This window comes from Grammomys surdaster, unplaced genomic scaffold (assembly GCF_004785775.1).
Source record: "Grammomys surdaster isolate TR1022 unplaced genomic scaffold, NIH_TR_1.0 125863, whole genome shotgun sequence".
In the NCBI taxonomy this organism is placed as follows: domain Eukaryota; kingdom Metazoa; phylum Chordata; class Mammalia; order Rodentia; family Muridae; genus Grammomys; species Grammomys surdaster.
The window spans coordinates 2,003,300-2,017,713 of record NW_021620689.1 but is presented as its reverse complement, the minus strand read 5'-3'; the positions used below and the strand labels follow the sequence as shown (position 1 = coordinate 2,017,713).

General features: G+C 45.8%; 1 protein-coding gene across 1 annotated transcript in view; it reads left to right on the top strand.

Moving 5' to 3' along the window:
* Inpp5b (inositol polyphosphate-5-phosphatase B) overlaps positions 1–14,414 on the top strand; it is a 63,753-nt gene that overhangs the window by 37,052 nt on the left and 12,287 nt on the right. The window contains 9 exon segments of the mRNA XM_028790120.1: positions 733–835; positions 4,075–4,242; positions 5,625–5,726; positions 7,224–7,338; positions 7,663–7,779; positions 8,344–8,531; positions 9,720–9,831; positions 10,667–10,776; positions 11,832–11,967. Of these exon segments, the coding sequence (XP_028645953.1) occupies positions 733–835; positions 4,075–4,242; positions 5,625–5,726; positions 7,224–7,338; positions 7,663–7,779; positions 8,344–8,531; positions 9,720–9,831; positions 10,667–10,776; positions 11,832–11,967 (1,151 nt within the window).

Below are 14,414 nucleotides of genomic sequence, written 5' to 3'. Positions count from 1 at the left end.
TTTCCCATTTGCCGCTAGGTTTCCAGCCTGCTCCTCTTTAAAGTTTTGTGGTTAACACTTTTTCCTTTACCCCCCATCAGCATGGTGGCTCCACGCTGTGATGTAGTCAGATGCCTGTGTCACTTTCTCTATTCCTCTCCAGGAGTCCCTGAGGTCATGAAGTGATTTTATTCCTTTATTTTTGATGGTTTTAGGGATCAGATTCAGGGCCTTGCACATTCTGCCATTCCACAGCATGCCCAAGCTATACGTTTTTGTTTACTTTGTGTTTTGAATCTGGGTCTCACTAAGTAGCTCGGGCTGGTCCAGAACTCACTAAATAGAGCAGGCTAGATTAGAACTCACAGAGATCCGCCTGTCTCGGAGTGTTGAGATTAAAGGCATGGATTTTTGAGATTGGGTCTCACTGTGTATCTTAGGTTGACTTTGATGTGCATATGCAGATCCAGATGAATGCGGAAGACATAGCTGGGTGTTAAGTGTCTTCTGCAATTGTCTGTAGTTTGTGTTCCTAGAGGGGTGGAGTAGCTAAATGGCTTTGTTTTCAGCGGCAAAGCCATTCAGGTGAGCTACCTTCTGCCTCTACATGCGCTGTGAGACTGCACTCACACAACAGGGTGGGCCTTTGCAGTTTCGGAGCAAGATGCAGACTGCCAGGGATTCCCAGCTATGGTCTGTGAAGCTGTGGTCTGTGTACTCAGACACACTACTATACTTTAATTCCTTCTTCAGGTGGTTCTAACGTCGACAGCTCGAGGCCAAATGGGAGAGGCCTGCTTATGGACCAAAGCTCTGGGGCCAGGTGTCCGGATAAACCAGAAAACACTGTCACAAGGTAATGCAACCCTCCCTCTGATCATATCTCTTCATTAGAGAATCAGCCCCACCGTGCATAACATAAGTTGTTTTAAGTGGCTGAAGCTTAAGAACTGCCCTAATGTGTGGACATGGTGGACTTACTGTGCCTGCCAAGCTGTGTGCTCTCACGGGAGAGCTGTCTACATCAGAGTGTCATACTTTACTGTTTTATAACTAAGGAGACCCAGCTGACAAGGAATTCCATAAGGGGGTGGAGGTACGTCTCTGCAGTTAAGAGCACTAGCTGCTTTGACAGAGGACCCAGGGTTACATCGCAGGAACCACGTGGCTCCAGGGGATCTGATGCTCTCATCTGGGAATTGCACTCATCTGTACGTACCCTTATGGAGACACACACATACTTAAAAACAATAAAGTCAATCTGAAAAGGGACACATAGGTTGGGTAGAGAAGACGACTCAGTAGATAAAGCTTTGCCTCACACTCGAGGACCTGAGTTCAGATTCCCAGAGCCCATGTTGATTTTTTTTTTTTTTTACCTAGGGCACCCAATACCCTGCAATAGCCAGAAACCCCTCTAGAACTTGAGCTTGCAAGCACTCTAACTCTCTTGTAGAGATTTAGGAAATGATCTGAAGAGATACTTTGGCAGTTTAAAGCGTCAGGTGTACAATTGTGAGAACCAGATCTACGTCCCAACACCCGAGTAACAAACGAACTGTTGAGTGAACACATTTGTAACCCATGTCCCAGGACTGGAGGATGAGGTGCTGAGGTATGGGGACAGGAGGAACACTGAGACTTGCTGGCTTCTACCTTAGCTTTGCAAACAGGAGCCCCAGGTTGAGGGAAAAAAGCTATTTTGGTCTGTCTGAAGGCTAGGCAGAGTGATGAAGGAGGAAAACCACACACACACACGCACACACACACACACACATGAGGTGGGAGCCAGTGAGGAGGAGGATAGAGAGATCATTAGACTTGGTGTAGAGGCAGGTAGATCTCTGTGAGTTCAAGGACAACTAGGTCTACACACTGAATTCCAGGCCATTCCTCCACCCAGCAAAACCCTGTTTAAAACAAACAAACAAACAATAATGTAAGAGACCGAGCATGTTTGATTTTTACCCTCACCCTCTCTACATACCTTTTGCTTTGGAAAGCTTATTTTTCTTCACTCCTTCCTCTCCATGCATAATTATATTTAGTGATTTTTTTTTTAAGATTTATTTATTTATTTATTATATGTAAGTACACTGTAGCTGTCTCCAGACACCCATATGAGGGCATCAGATCTCATTGTAGATGGTTGTGAGCCACCATGTGGTTGCTGGGATTTGAACTCATGACCTCTTGAAGAGCAGTCAGTGCTCTTAACCGCTGAGCCATCTCTCCAGCCCCCTAGTGATTTTTTTTAAAAAGATATTTATTTTACGTATGTGAGTACATTACAGATGGTTGTGAGCCATCCTGTGCTTGCTGGGAACTGAACTCAGGACCTCTGGAAGGACAGCCAGTGCTCTTAACCACTGAGCCATCTCTCCAGCCCTATTTAGTGATACTTATGTGTCTTATGCCCTCAGAGGTTCGAAGAGGGTGCCAGATAACCTGGCACTGAAGTTATGGAAGGCTATGAGCCACAGTGTGGGTGCTGGGAACTGAACCTGGTTTCTCCACAAGAGCAACAAGTGCCCTTAACCACTGAACCATCTCTCTAGTCACCTTCTCCCTCCTTATTGAGACAGTAATATAGCCCTGGCTAGCCTAGAGTTTGATGCATAGCTGAGGATGGCCCTGTGTCTACCCTCCCTAGTACTGAGATTAACATGTGCCACTGTGGCGATTTAAATAAAAATGGCCCCCATAGGCACATAAGGAGTGGGACTATCAGGAGATGTGGCCCTGTTGGAGTAGATGTGGTGTTGTTGGAAGAAGTGTGTCATTAAAGATGGGCTTTAAGGTCTCAGATGCTCACTCGTGGGCAGTGTGTCACTATCTCCTTCTGCCGCCTCCAGATCTGATGTAGATCACAGCTACTTCCCCAGTACCATGTCTGCCTGCCACAGTGAAGATGGACTGAACCTCTGAACTGTAAGCCAGCCCAATTAAATGTTTTTCTTTAGAAGAGCTGCCATGGTTATAGTGTCTCTTCACAACAGTAAAACCCTAACTACAGCAGTCACCTGCGCTGAGCTAGTCTTACATGACCTTACTTGATATATTAATACCAGTGGTGCTGTCAATACTCAGGTGGTCGTTTAGCTCTGTGGCTGTAAAGAGACACCGTGATCAAAGCAGCTCTTGTAGAAGAGAGCATTTAATTGGGGGTTGCTTACAGTTTCAGAGATTTAGTCCACTGCCATTATAGTAGACACCATGGTGGCACGCAGGCAGACACTGAGGCAGTACTTGAGAGCTACATCCTGATCCATAGGCCACAGGAAGAGAGCTTGGGCCTGGCATGGGCTTCTGAACCGTCAAAGCCACCTCCATTGAAATACTTCCTCCAATAAGGCCACACCTTCTAATCCTTCTAAACCTTTCACATAGGGTCATTCCTGGGCAACTGTGCATTCAAAAATATGAGCCTATGGGGGCCACTATTCAAACCGCCCACGTGCCGTGTAGTCAGTGCTGGGAATGGATTTAAGAGCCTTCTGTGGTTGCCATCTCCAACAAGTTTCTTAGGTTGTAAAGAAGGACCCTGGTAGGTGAATATGTCATATTTTTCTTATTCAAAGTCTTGAATAATTTATATCCTGACTACAAATACTATATAACAATGGAATCTAAATTTCCATTGCTGTTTTAGTTCCACTCACTCCAAGGGGTACAGAGGTACAGTCTTGTTCTGTGGGGCACAGAGATGCAGGGAGAACACTCACACTGAGTCCCAGCCACTCCACCACCTCCAGCAGAACGAGAGAATTTTACTTCTGTAGTTCTTGGGGTTGAACCCAGGACCTTGTGCATACACATCCAGTGCTCTGCCTACTGAGCTATGTCCCTTCCTTTTTTTCTCTTAAGGTCCCTTTGTGACCTAAGGGTCTATGAATGTAGAAAAATCACTAGACTAATTATATCGTACAATCGATGTATCAGCTTAATTATTCTCCCATTTGTTATTGGCAAATAAGTTTAACTCGGGCCTCCTTTATTCTGTGATACGTGTGCTAATGTGTGGGAACATTTAAATTTTATATTTCTTTTCCATACCATACTCAAAATATGACTAAAATGCTTTTATTTTTCCAGACAGAATAAATCTAAGTCTGAAATTACTGACATGGTTCGCTCCTCCACGATCACGGTATCGGACAAGGCTCACATTTTATCTATGCAGAAGTTTGGGCTTCGAGACACAATCGTGAAATCACACCTCCTGCAGAAGGAAGAGAATTACACCTACATCCAGAACTTCAGGTAGCTAACTAGGTTCTCCACAAGTTTATTTCCTTTGAGACAGGGTGTCTCTGTGTAGTCCTGGCTGGCCTGGAACTCACTCTGTAGACCAGGCTGCCTGCCTCAGCTTATGGAGTGCTAGGATTCAAGGTGTGCATCAGTGTTTTTTTTCGAGGCAAAATGACCATTCTGCTCTCTGGAACTTCAGCATCTGCCTCACATACCTTGAATTTGGAAGCAGATTATTCTGTTTGATGTTTTTCCTTTTCAAAGATTATCGTTGCATTCACTTCTTAGGGGGTTTGTGGGGTAGGGCATCAGGTATCCCAGCTTGGTCTAGAACATAAAGGATCAAATCATCCTCCTGTGTCAGCTATATAAATGCCAGGGTTACAGATACATGCTAATGTGCCCCACTTCTGGTTACTCTTCCTTGCCGGGTGTCTGACATCCTGTCTCCTCAGGCAGGCTGTGTGGCTGATGGCTACAGTAGGTGGCACAGCTTGCAGATGTCTGTGGCAGTGATCACAGGGCTGCAGAGGACAGGACAAAGGGCAGTGCTGAGCCTCCAGTACCTGCCTGGGTTTCCATTCCCTTGCTTGTTCCAGGCCTTGAAGAGAAACATTGACATTCAGTAATCCTGTTAGCTGGGCTCACTGAATGCTAAGTGAATAAAGCTTTCAGAGTTCTAGAGCTTTAAAACCCATTGTGCTGGGACTGTAAAAACAACATCATTTCTAGGCCTTTGGTGAAGAAATGACCTCTGACCACTGGTGCCACTTTGCAGTTTTCCTTTCAGTAGCACCCACAGGGCAAACATTTGGTGGCTTATGTCTCCACAATGGCTATTTAAGGGAGGGGGAATATTCAGAGCAGTCTGGCTTACTTGCTCTACTGACCTACCTACCTACCTACCTACCTACCTACCTACCCATCCATCCATCCATCCACCCACCTACCCACCCATCTATCCATCCATCCATCCACCCACCTGCCCACCCACCTACCTACCTATGTATCCATTCACCTACCCACCTACCTACTTACCTACCTACCTACCTACCTACCTAGCTAGCTATCTAGCTATTTATTTGAGATACTGTCTCACTGGGAAGCCATGGTTACTGTAAACAGTGTGTAGCCCAAGCTGGTCTTGAACTCACAGTAGTCCTCCTGCCTCACTGTCTCAAGTACTGAGACTATAAGCATGTGCCACCAAACCTGGGTCAGAGAAGACTTATATCATTTGCAGCTATCACAAAGGCAGACTGCCAATCACCCCTTGGTGCCATAGTCATTGGTTTGGGTTAAATAGGACATTTCTTATATCTCAGTGTCATTCTGCAGAGACTGAGCCCTGACTTTCTGTTTCCCAATCACTGATTGAACCTCTTTGGTGACAGGTTTTTTGTGGGAACATATAATGTGAACGGACAGTCCCCCAAAGAATGCCTCCGGCCCTGGCTGAGCCACAGCACCCAGGCCCCAGATGTGTACTGTGTAGGGTGAGTGCTTCTCTTCCATTCTTCCAGTTCCGAAGAATAGAGAGCCATGCTGAAGGAACAGGGACATGAGTCAAGCTGAGTCCTTGTGGCAGATGAAGGGATTGAAACATAAGCTCAGCTCAGAGACAGCTGCGTCTCTGTTCAGTGTTATTCCTGATACCTAGAGGTCTGGCCACGTCCTGTGCTTGGTATTTAAACACTGATATGAATTTAGTATAGCCTTCTGTTAGAAACTGGTGTGTCATTACTTGACATTCAACAGTTTTCGTTACAAAGCAAAGAATGTTTTTGCCAGGAAAGGAAGGTTCACTAAAGTCTCATCAGTCAGTTTTATGTATGTGCCTGTGTGTATATGTACATGCATGGATGTGGAAGGCTGTGGTCAATCTGTTATTCCCCAGGAATAAGAGAGACAGACAAATAGTGTGTGTCTCTCTAGTCTGGGATTCATTAGATTAGGCTAGACTGACTCATCAGTAAGCCCGATGGGTCTGCCTGTTTCTGCCTCTCAGAACTTAATGTGGATCATTGTGCTTGGCCTTTGTGTTCGATTGCTTGCTTACTTGCTTGCTTTTCTTTTTGAGACAGGGTCTCACTGTGTAACTGTGGCTGGCCTGGAGGTTATGTTGACCAGGTCGCCTTGAATTCAGAAATCTGTGTGCCTCTGCCTTTGCATATTGGCATTAGTGGTATGAGTTACTATGCCTGGCCCTATGTTTGTTTGTTTGTTTGTTTTTACATGGATTCTGGGGATCAAAGTCAGGTCCTTGTGTTTGTAAGGCAAACACTTTGCTGACTGGGTCATCTTCTCAGCCCCTTGTTTTATAGTTTTGAGGAAAGATTTCATTATGTAGTAGTGGTTGGTTTAGAACTTGCTATGTGGACCAGGCTGGCCCTCCTGCTTCTGCATACAAGTGCTGTCATTATAGGTGTGAACCATCGTACCTGGCTTGTTTTTTATTTCTTTGTTTTTGCAATGCTGTGGATTAAACACAGGGCACTAAAACGTGAGAGGCAAGTGCTTTCCTACTGAGCCGACACACAGCTCAGGGATTGGTTTCTCCACAGTATCCTTGCATGACAGTCCTGGGTACCACTGATGGGAGTAGGGGTGCTTAAAGAAGCCTGAATGATATAGGGGAAAGAGCTGGACTGTGAGGTTTCTATAGACCAGACCAAACCAAGCAAAGCATGGACCCAGATTCCAACTCCAGTTTATTATGTGGTCTTTGTTGCCCTAATGATTATGGGTGAAAAATAGGGGTGGAGGGGTGCTCCTAACTAGTCCAGTGGCGAGGCCCTGGAGAGGAAATGAGCTCGGGTTTAGAGAAGCACCTAGTAAGTCCCACAGCTTTCAGTTCACTGGTTCTGTGTGGTTTTAGCCCCGTGAGAGTCCTGCCATTCAGCATGGAAGCTGGGACCCGAGCACCTGAGTAGATTTGGGAGGCGTTATCTGCCTGTTGTCTTTTTCTGGTTCAGTGGTTGCCTCTCCAATAGGTTCCAGGAGCTTGATCTGAGTAAGGAAGCCTTCTTCTTTCATGATACCCCAAAGGAGGAGGAATGGTTTAAGGCTGTGTCAGAAAGCCTTCACCCAGATGCCAAATATGCAAAGGTAAGTGAGGGACCTGCATGTCTGAGATAAATGTTCAGTGAACAGTTTTGTATGTGTGTCTACCGTCAGTGTAAGCCATTCCTTTTCAGTTCCACAGTCCTCCAGAGGGGCCTGTCTGAATGGAAAGACTCGGGGTCTTGACACTTATGGGTGGGCTAGGGTATCATGTAGCATGCTCAGTGAATGGAACAGACTACTTGTGCTCTGGCCTGGATGTGTGTTAGTGGCTCAGCCAGTTCTCCCACCACATTTCCCTCGGGGAATTCTGGTTTTCAGCTTCTGTCCGCGGCAGCTGTCCCTTGAGAATTGGGCTCTGTGTTCCAGGTTAAGCTTATCCGGCTGGTTGGGATTATGTTGCTGTTGTACGTCAAACAAGAACACGCAGCCTATATCTCAGAAGTGGAAGCTGAGACTGTGGGGACAGGAATCATGGGGAGGATGGTGAGTCCTTGGTCATATCCTACAGCACTTTGAGGACCTTGACCCCTAGTGTTTTGACTTAGCTTCTTGTGATGCAGGAGCCGTACAAGTCCACCTAGGATGCTGCCGTTGCAGGACAAGCTGTGCCCACAAGCAGGGCTGGGTTGAATAGACAGCTTAAAAATCCAGCTGGTACCTTTCTTCATCCTGGTAGTTAGTCAGTGCCAGAGCCTCTGGCTGATCTGAGTGTACTATGTACTATATGCTACAGAAACTGTTTTGGCCACCAAGGAAAACTGAGCCCCATGGGTTTGCAATTTCCTCTTCTTGATGCCTCTGGAGTCCTGCCCTGAGATCCTTCTGCAAGAGCTGGACATGCAGCTGGCTCACCAGGGATATAGACAAAAGAACAGAAGGCTGAGAGAGACAGGCTCTGACCTGAGTTTATACAGAAATGGCTAATCATTTTGCTTGGAGATTTGTATTCTTATCTATAAGATATGGATAATAACCATTCTGAAGAAAAAGACAAAGTATTCTGAAAGTCTGAAGGTTTAAATGACTGAGGGGGAATCCTTTCAACAGGGTAACAAAGGAGGAGTGGCGATCAGGTTCCAGCTACACAACACCAGCGTCTGTGTCGTCAATTCCCACCTGGCAGCCCACACAGAGGAGTACGAGAGGAGGAACCAAGACTACAGAGACATTTGTTCTCGAATGCAGTTCTCTCAGGGGGACCCGAGCCTCCCCCCTCTCACCATCAGCAAGCACGAGTGAGTCTGGGTTTCTTTCCTCCTCAGTCCCTGCCTGTGACTGCCAAGCTGGGTTCTCCATTGTGCCCAGGACTCAAATGCTGGAGGCTGGGTGTCTGCCAGCTCTTAGTTGTTTCTTGGAAATTCTTGGCTTCCTAAATTATCATCTGGAAGACCTTTAGAGCCATTGCCAAACATCCCTTGTCCCTGGATAGGCATAGGATTTATTGGCCTAGAAATCTGTCTCGATCGAGCACCAGAGGCAAAGCAGCCTAAGAGCTTTCTTCTCCAGCACAGTTTGGAGCACTGTTTTAGGTTTCTGCAGTTGTCCTTTCAGAGCATGTGCACTTGAGAGTGGGGCCCAGTGCTTCCTGCCTGCCCTGGCTCATTTCTCCTTGATTCCAATGTCAAAACCATAGCTGCAGCCTCTCAGAGCAGATTGCACTAGTTTTGCTTATTCTTTTTTTTACTTCTTTTATCGCCAAAGCTTGCTATTTGTCAGATTTCAAAGGCTTGGAATTTCAGACTTTATGATCACAGCTAAAATTTTGGGAACTTCTTTTATGAAGAGGATGCCCCTGAGGTCCTGTCCAAAGCAGTGGTACTGTTTCTGGCTTGCTGGTATTTTGGAAGCTGGCTGGGTGACTGTTCTTCTCCAGGGTCTCTCATAGGGAACATGTCTTCTCCACTGTGAGGCTGCAGCTGGCACGGCCCTTTATCTGCTTTTTAGGCTGAGGATGCATTTGTTGGAGAGGGTGTAACTGCTAGGCAGAATACTTAGTGACATGGTTGTTGGCTTCAGGTAGAGCAGTAGAGTTAATGGCTTGTCTGATGTCATCAGGAAGCAGCAACAGGTGAAATGGACCATGTGACACAGCTCTTCCCAGGAGTTCAGAGTAAGCCAGCTGTGATGTGGTAGGTGAATCCAGGCTCTACTGTTAAATTCAAGCTTTGCCTCAGATAATTCCATCTATATACAGGCTAAGAGTGAGTTTATGGTCTGGAATGTAGCACAGGGTCCCTGGGTGACTGGCCCTTTGTGACAATCAAGTCAGCAGTGCATTAGACATGTTAGTAAGTGGGTGGGAAGGAAAATTCTGCAACAGCTAAGTCACTGTCCCTCCTTGGGGCTTCTGTCCAAAGCATCCTGGATAGGGAGGGTGAAAAGCCCTTCCTAAACCTTGTCACCTCTGTGCTCTGCCCTCACAGTGTGATCTTGTGGCTGGGGGATCTCAACTACAGGATAGAAGAGCTGGATGTGGAAAAGGTGAAAAAGCTTGTGGAAGAGAAGGCCTTCCAAACCCTGTATGCGCACGATCAGGTACAGATGCTTACCATGTCTCTTCCACTGTAAGGACACAGAGCCTTATTCCTCCTCCGTTATCTTGGGAGGTTTCCCCAGGACCGGATGCTGTCCATGCGTGGCTGCATTCTGCCTGCATGACTCTCTGTTGGCTCTGTCCTGGAAGCACTCCGTGTCCTTTAGACTAAGACACACACTTTCTCATTTACTCAAGAGGTCAGGAGCTGGGGATACAGGGGCTTCACGTTATTATTTTTTTTTTCTTCAGTAAAGAAACTACTTGGTATATTTTAGGTGATTTAATAATTCTTTTTAGAACGAGTCCTCTGCTCCTGCCTCTTTCTCCTCACCAGTTTTCTCCAGTGTGAGTAAACTCTCTCAGCTCCTCTCTTCACTCTGATGAGTCAGCCTGCAGTTCCCTACCACCATTTGGCGTAGCATGTCTTTCTGAGAGCAATGTCCACTTCACAGGCTGGGAGGAGCCTGCGTCTGACTTTCTTGGCTCTCTTCAGTAGACTTGAGACTTGGTAGGTGCTCAGAACTGTCCAGGATGCTGAAGCTTTCTTTCTTTTCTGTCTGCCCTTCTCCTGTTCTTGACAACCTTGGCATCATTAGGTCTAAATCCTTTGATTCTTCATCTCTTTCCCAGTACAGGACAACTGAAGGAGAAGAACCTTAACATTCTCTCTCTCTTTAGAAAATCATTTCTTTATTGATTCATAGGATAGTAGTTTTCTCATGGGTCCGTTCTCTTTCAGGTAGGGCTTAGCATATGGATTGATGTTGTGACCGCTACTAATCGCAGATTTGACCCTTTATCCTGAAGACTTTTTCCTCCTCTTCTTTTGTACAGCTGAAAATCCAGGTGGCTGCCAAAACCATCTTTGAAGGCTTCACAGAAGGCGAGATTACATTCCAGCCTACTTACAAGTATGATACTGGCTCTGACGACTGGGATACCAGGTGGGTCTGAGGTCACGTCAGAAGGTTAAGGAAATGAAAACTCAAGAATTCTGGGAAGCATTGGCCTTTGTGGACCTGAAGAGCATAAGGTCCTTGTGACTCTCCATGTTTTCTATGGTGGCCAAATATTTCTTCTCTAAGCCCACCACATTTCCACATTATTTCTTTCTTGACTGCCTTAGGTGTTGTTTCATTATGGATTGACTTTTCTATTCCTTTTTAAAAGATGTGTGTGTGTGTGTGTGTGTCTTTGCATATGTGTATGCACACTGCATGCAGGGCTGGTATCTGCAGAAGCCAGAAGGGGGTGCCAGATGCCCTGGAACAGACAACTCCAGCTGGTTGTAAGCCATCATGTGGGTGCTGGGAGCTGAACCCAGGTCCTCTGTAAGAGCAGCAAGTGCATAAGATGGCATAAAATCTCATTGTAGATGGTTGTGAGCTTTCATGTGGCTGCAGGGACTTGAACTCAGGATCTTTGGAAGAGCAGCTAGTGCTCTTTACCTCTAAGTCATCTCTCCAGCCCCATAGTTAATATTTCATTAAAGTTTTTACAGTATGCCACATATGGCTGGATATCTTTGATTTGTGTATCTCAATTTTAACCTGCTAAGATCTTATTGAAGTATATATGGTTTATTATGAGACTGTGGACTGAGGCATAGAAAGGCCAAGAATCGCCCAAACAGAATTTGAACCCAGGCAGCAGAAATTCACAGCCTGTTCCCTAAGCCATTTTCTGTTAAGGACTATAAAGTGTTTATTCTCCTGTTGCTTTCTCACTTTCTCTCCACCCTCAACAGGACAGTTCAGGGCAGCGAGTCTGCTGAACTGTTTTCTGTTGGAGCTTTCATAGTATTGGTGGGTGATAACTATAGGAGACACCTTGTTCCTCCACAGGCCTAGTCAGTCATCTGCCATCTTAGATTCTTTAGCTGCATGGACATGAAGGCTCAGGCAGGGAGCTACGAGGGTCCCTGCCTGACCCTCGGCAATCACTGAACAATGGGCCGTGATGTTTCTGTGAGCATACCAGTGCGCACTTTGAATTTCAGTGAGAAGTGTCGTGCTCCTGCCTGGTGTGACCGAGTCCTGTGGAAAGGAAAGAACATCACTCAGCTGAGTTACCAGAGCCACATGGCCTTGAAGACCAGTGACCACAAGCCTGTCAGCTCAGTGTTTGATATTGGGGTAGGTGGGCTGCTGGGTTTTATACCAGGGCTTCCTTTTGTCTTTCTGATCTTCTTCTCTTAGCCTTGAATATGAGGAAGCTCTTTTTAGAAATTGCTTAAGGTCCTGGAGGGATGGCTCAGATATTAAAAGCCCTTGCTGCTCTTCTAGGGTATTTAAGTTTGGTTCCTAGCATGTTGGCTTGCTCAGAACCACCAACTCCAGCTCCAGGGGATCCAGGGGCCTCTGCATGAGTTGCATGCATGTGCTGCCCAGACATATATGGAGGCAAAACACCATTTTAGTCACAGTTACTATTGCTGTGGTAAAACTTGACCAAAGCAACTTGGGGAGGAAAAGGTTTATTTGCTTACATCACAGTTTATCAGATAAGGAAGTTAGGACAGGAACTCAATCAGGCTAGGAATCTGGAGGCAGGAACTGATGATACTAAGGCCATGGAGAAGCTTCTCGTGACTTTCTCAGCCTGCTTTTTTTATACCAGGACCACCAGCCCAGGGGTGTCTCCCCACCTCCAATGGGCTGTGCACTCCCCCATCAATCACTAATTAAGAAAATGTCCTACAGGTTTGTCTACAGCCCCATCTTAGGCTGCAAATGCATAAACAAAGCCAAGAGGCAAAATTTCTATGTATGTGTTACCATATCTGATCTGTGTAGTTCTAGAAATGGAATCCAGCACCTCATCCAATTGAGGCAAGCACTGTACTCACTGGGCTACATTCTCCAGCCCTAGAACATTTTCTTTCTTTTTTTTGGATTTTTGAGACAGGGTTTCTCTGTATAGCCCTGGCTGTCCTGGAACTCACTCAGGACACCTGGAACTCCTAGAGCTGGTGCTCTTAACGCTGAGCCTTCTCTCCAGCCCTAGGCATTTTCTTAATTGAGGTTTCTTTCTCTCAGATAACTTTAGCTTGTGTCAAGTTGACATAAGACTAGCCAGCAGTATATCCAAATACATAAAATAAAAATAAATACATTTTTAAAACATACAAAATTTAAGTGTAAAGTTAATTACTACTTGCTTTTATATCCATCTGAATATTTCCACATGCATGGAAGTTCCCTTTTGCCTCTGGGCTTTGTTTATGCATTTGTAGCTGAGTGTGTCGGTATTCTGCATGCAGCATACAGATATTTTCCTTTTCTTTCCTGAGGTAAAGGACTCACATTATACATGTTCTGAGGACATCTCTTCCCTCCAAAGGTGCTGGATTAAATTTCTAGAACTACATAGACCAGATATGGTAACACATACTTGTAACCCCAGGAGGCGGAGGTAGGAAGAACAGGAGTTCAAGGGCATCCTTGGTACTTAGGGAGCTCTCAAGTCTGTCCTCCCCTCCTCCCCTCCCCAAAGAAGTTATATTTTAGGAAATTGTGCAGTTTTTTTCCTCATTATTTTATTTTTTACATTTATTTAGTGTGTGTGGGGGGTGTGTGTGTCTGTGTGTGTGTGTACTTATGCATGCTCGCGCATGCATATGCATGTGTGCTACAGTGCTCATGGGAAGGTCAAGGACTTATAGAGATCTAGCATGTGTGTCCCAGGACAAGCTACAACTCAGGTGCTGTAGCTTGGAGGTAAGCCCTTGTGTTTACTGAGCCATCGTATGGGCCTGTTCCTTAGGAGTCTTAACACTGAGAACTTTTCTGGAGTAGGGATGAGCCATAACGTATTGATGTGTTTCCAGAGTATTCCCGTTGCATGTGGTGCTAGAGTGAGTCCCTTGTGTATATTCTTATGTTGTGTGTGTTTCTACAGACAGATTCTTAGTGGTAACATGAGTGGTTCAAGGGGACTCATAACTTGGCAGGGTCGTAGTGCATGTAGCTTAGAGGACTGCTGCTTGAGCCCAGAGTTTGAGACCAGTTTGGGAATCACAGAAAGACTATATATTAAAAAAAAACAAAAACAAAAACAAAACTTTATTAGCATTTAAGAGGGAGTGCAGTAAATATATGTGAAGGGACACAGTAAAGAAACTGCTTACAAGAGTGCTTTATTATTAGGGAGGTTTTTCGTTTGTTTTGTTTTGATTTGTTTCTGAGACAGGGTTTCTCTGTGTATCCCTGGCTGTCCTGGAACTCACTCTGTAGACCAGGCTAGCCTCTACCTCCTGAGTACTGGAATTAAAGGTGTGCACTACTAGCATTTTTATTGTGAACAAGAGAGGAAATATCCAGAGGCATCTGGAGTAGTCCAGAGCACGGAGAGAAGGCTGAGCATGGCCTGGGTAAGGAAGAGGAAGAGCATCATGGAGACAGTGAGATAGGAAGGGATAGGGAACAGAGGACAGCAAGAGAGCTAGAGGACAGCAGAAGACAGCGAGCAGAAGAGAGAGAGGCAGGTTCAGGGAAGCAGACAGTGGGTTCTGTAGAAGGACGAATAGCTGGGGTGAGGGACAGGCCAACAACAGCGAGTGGAAGAGAGAGAGAGAGGCAGG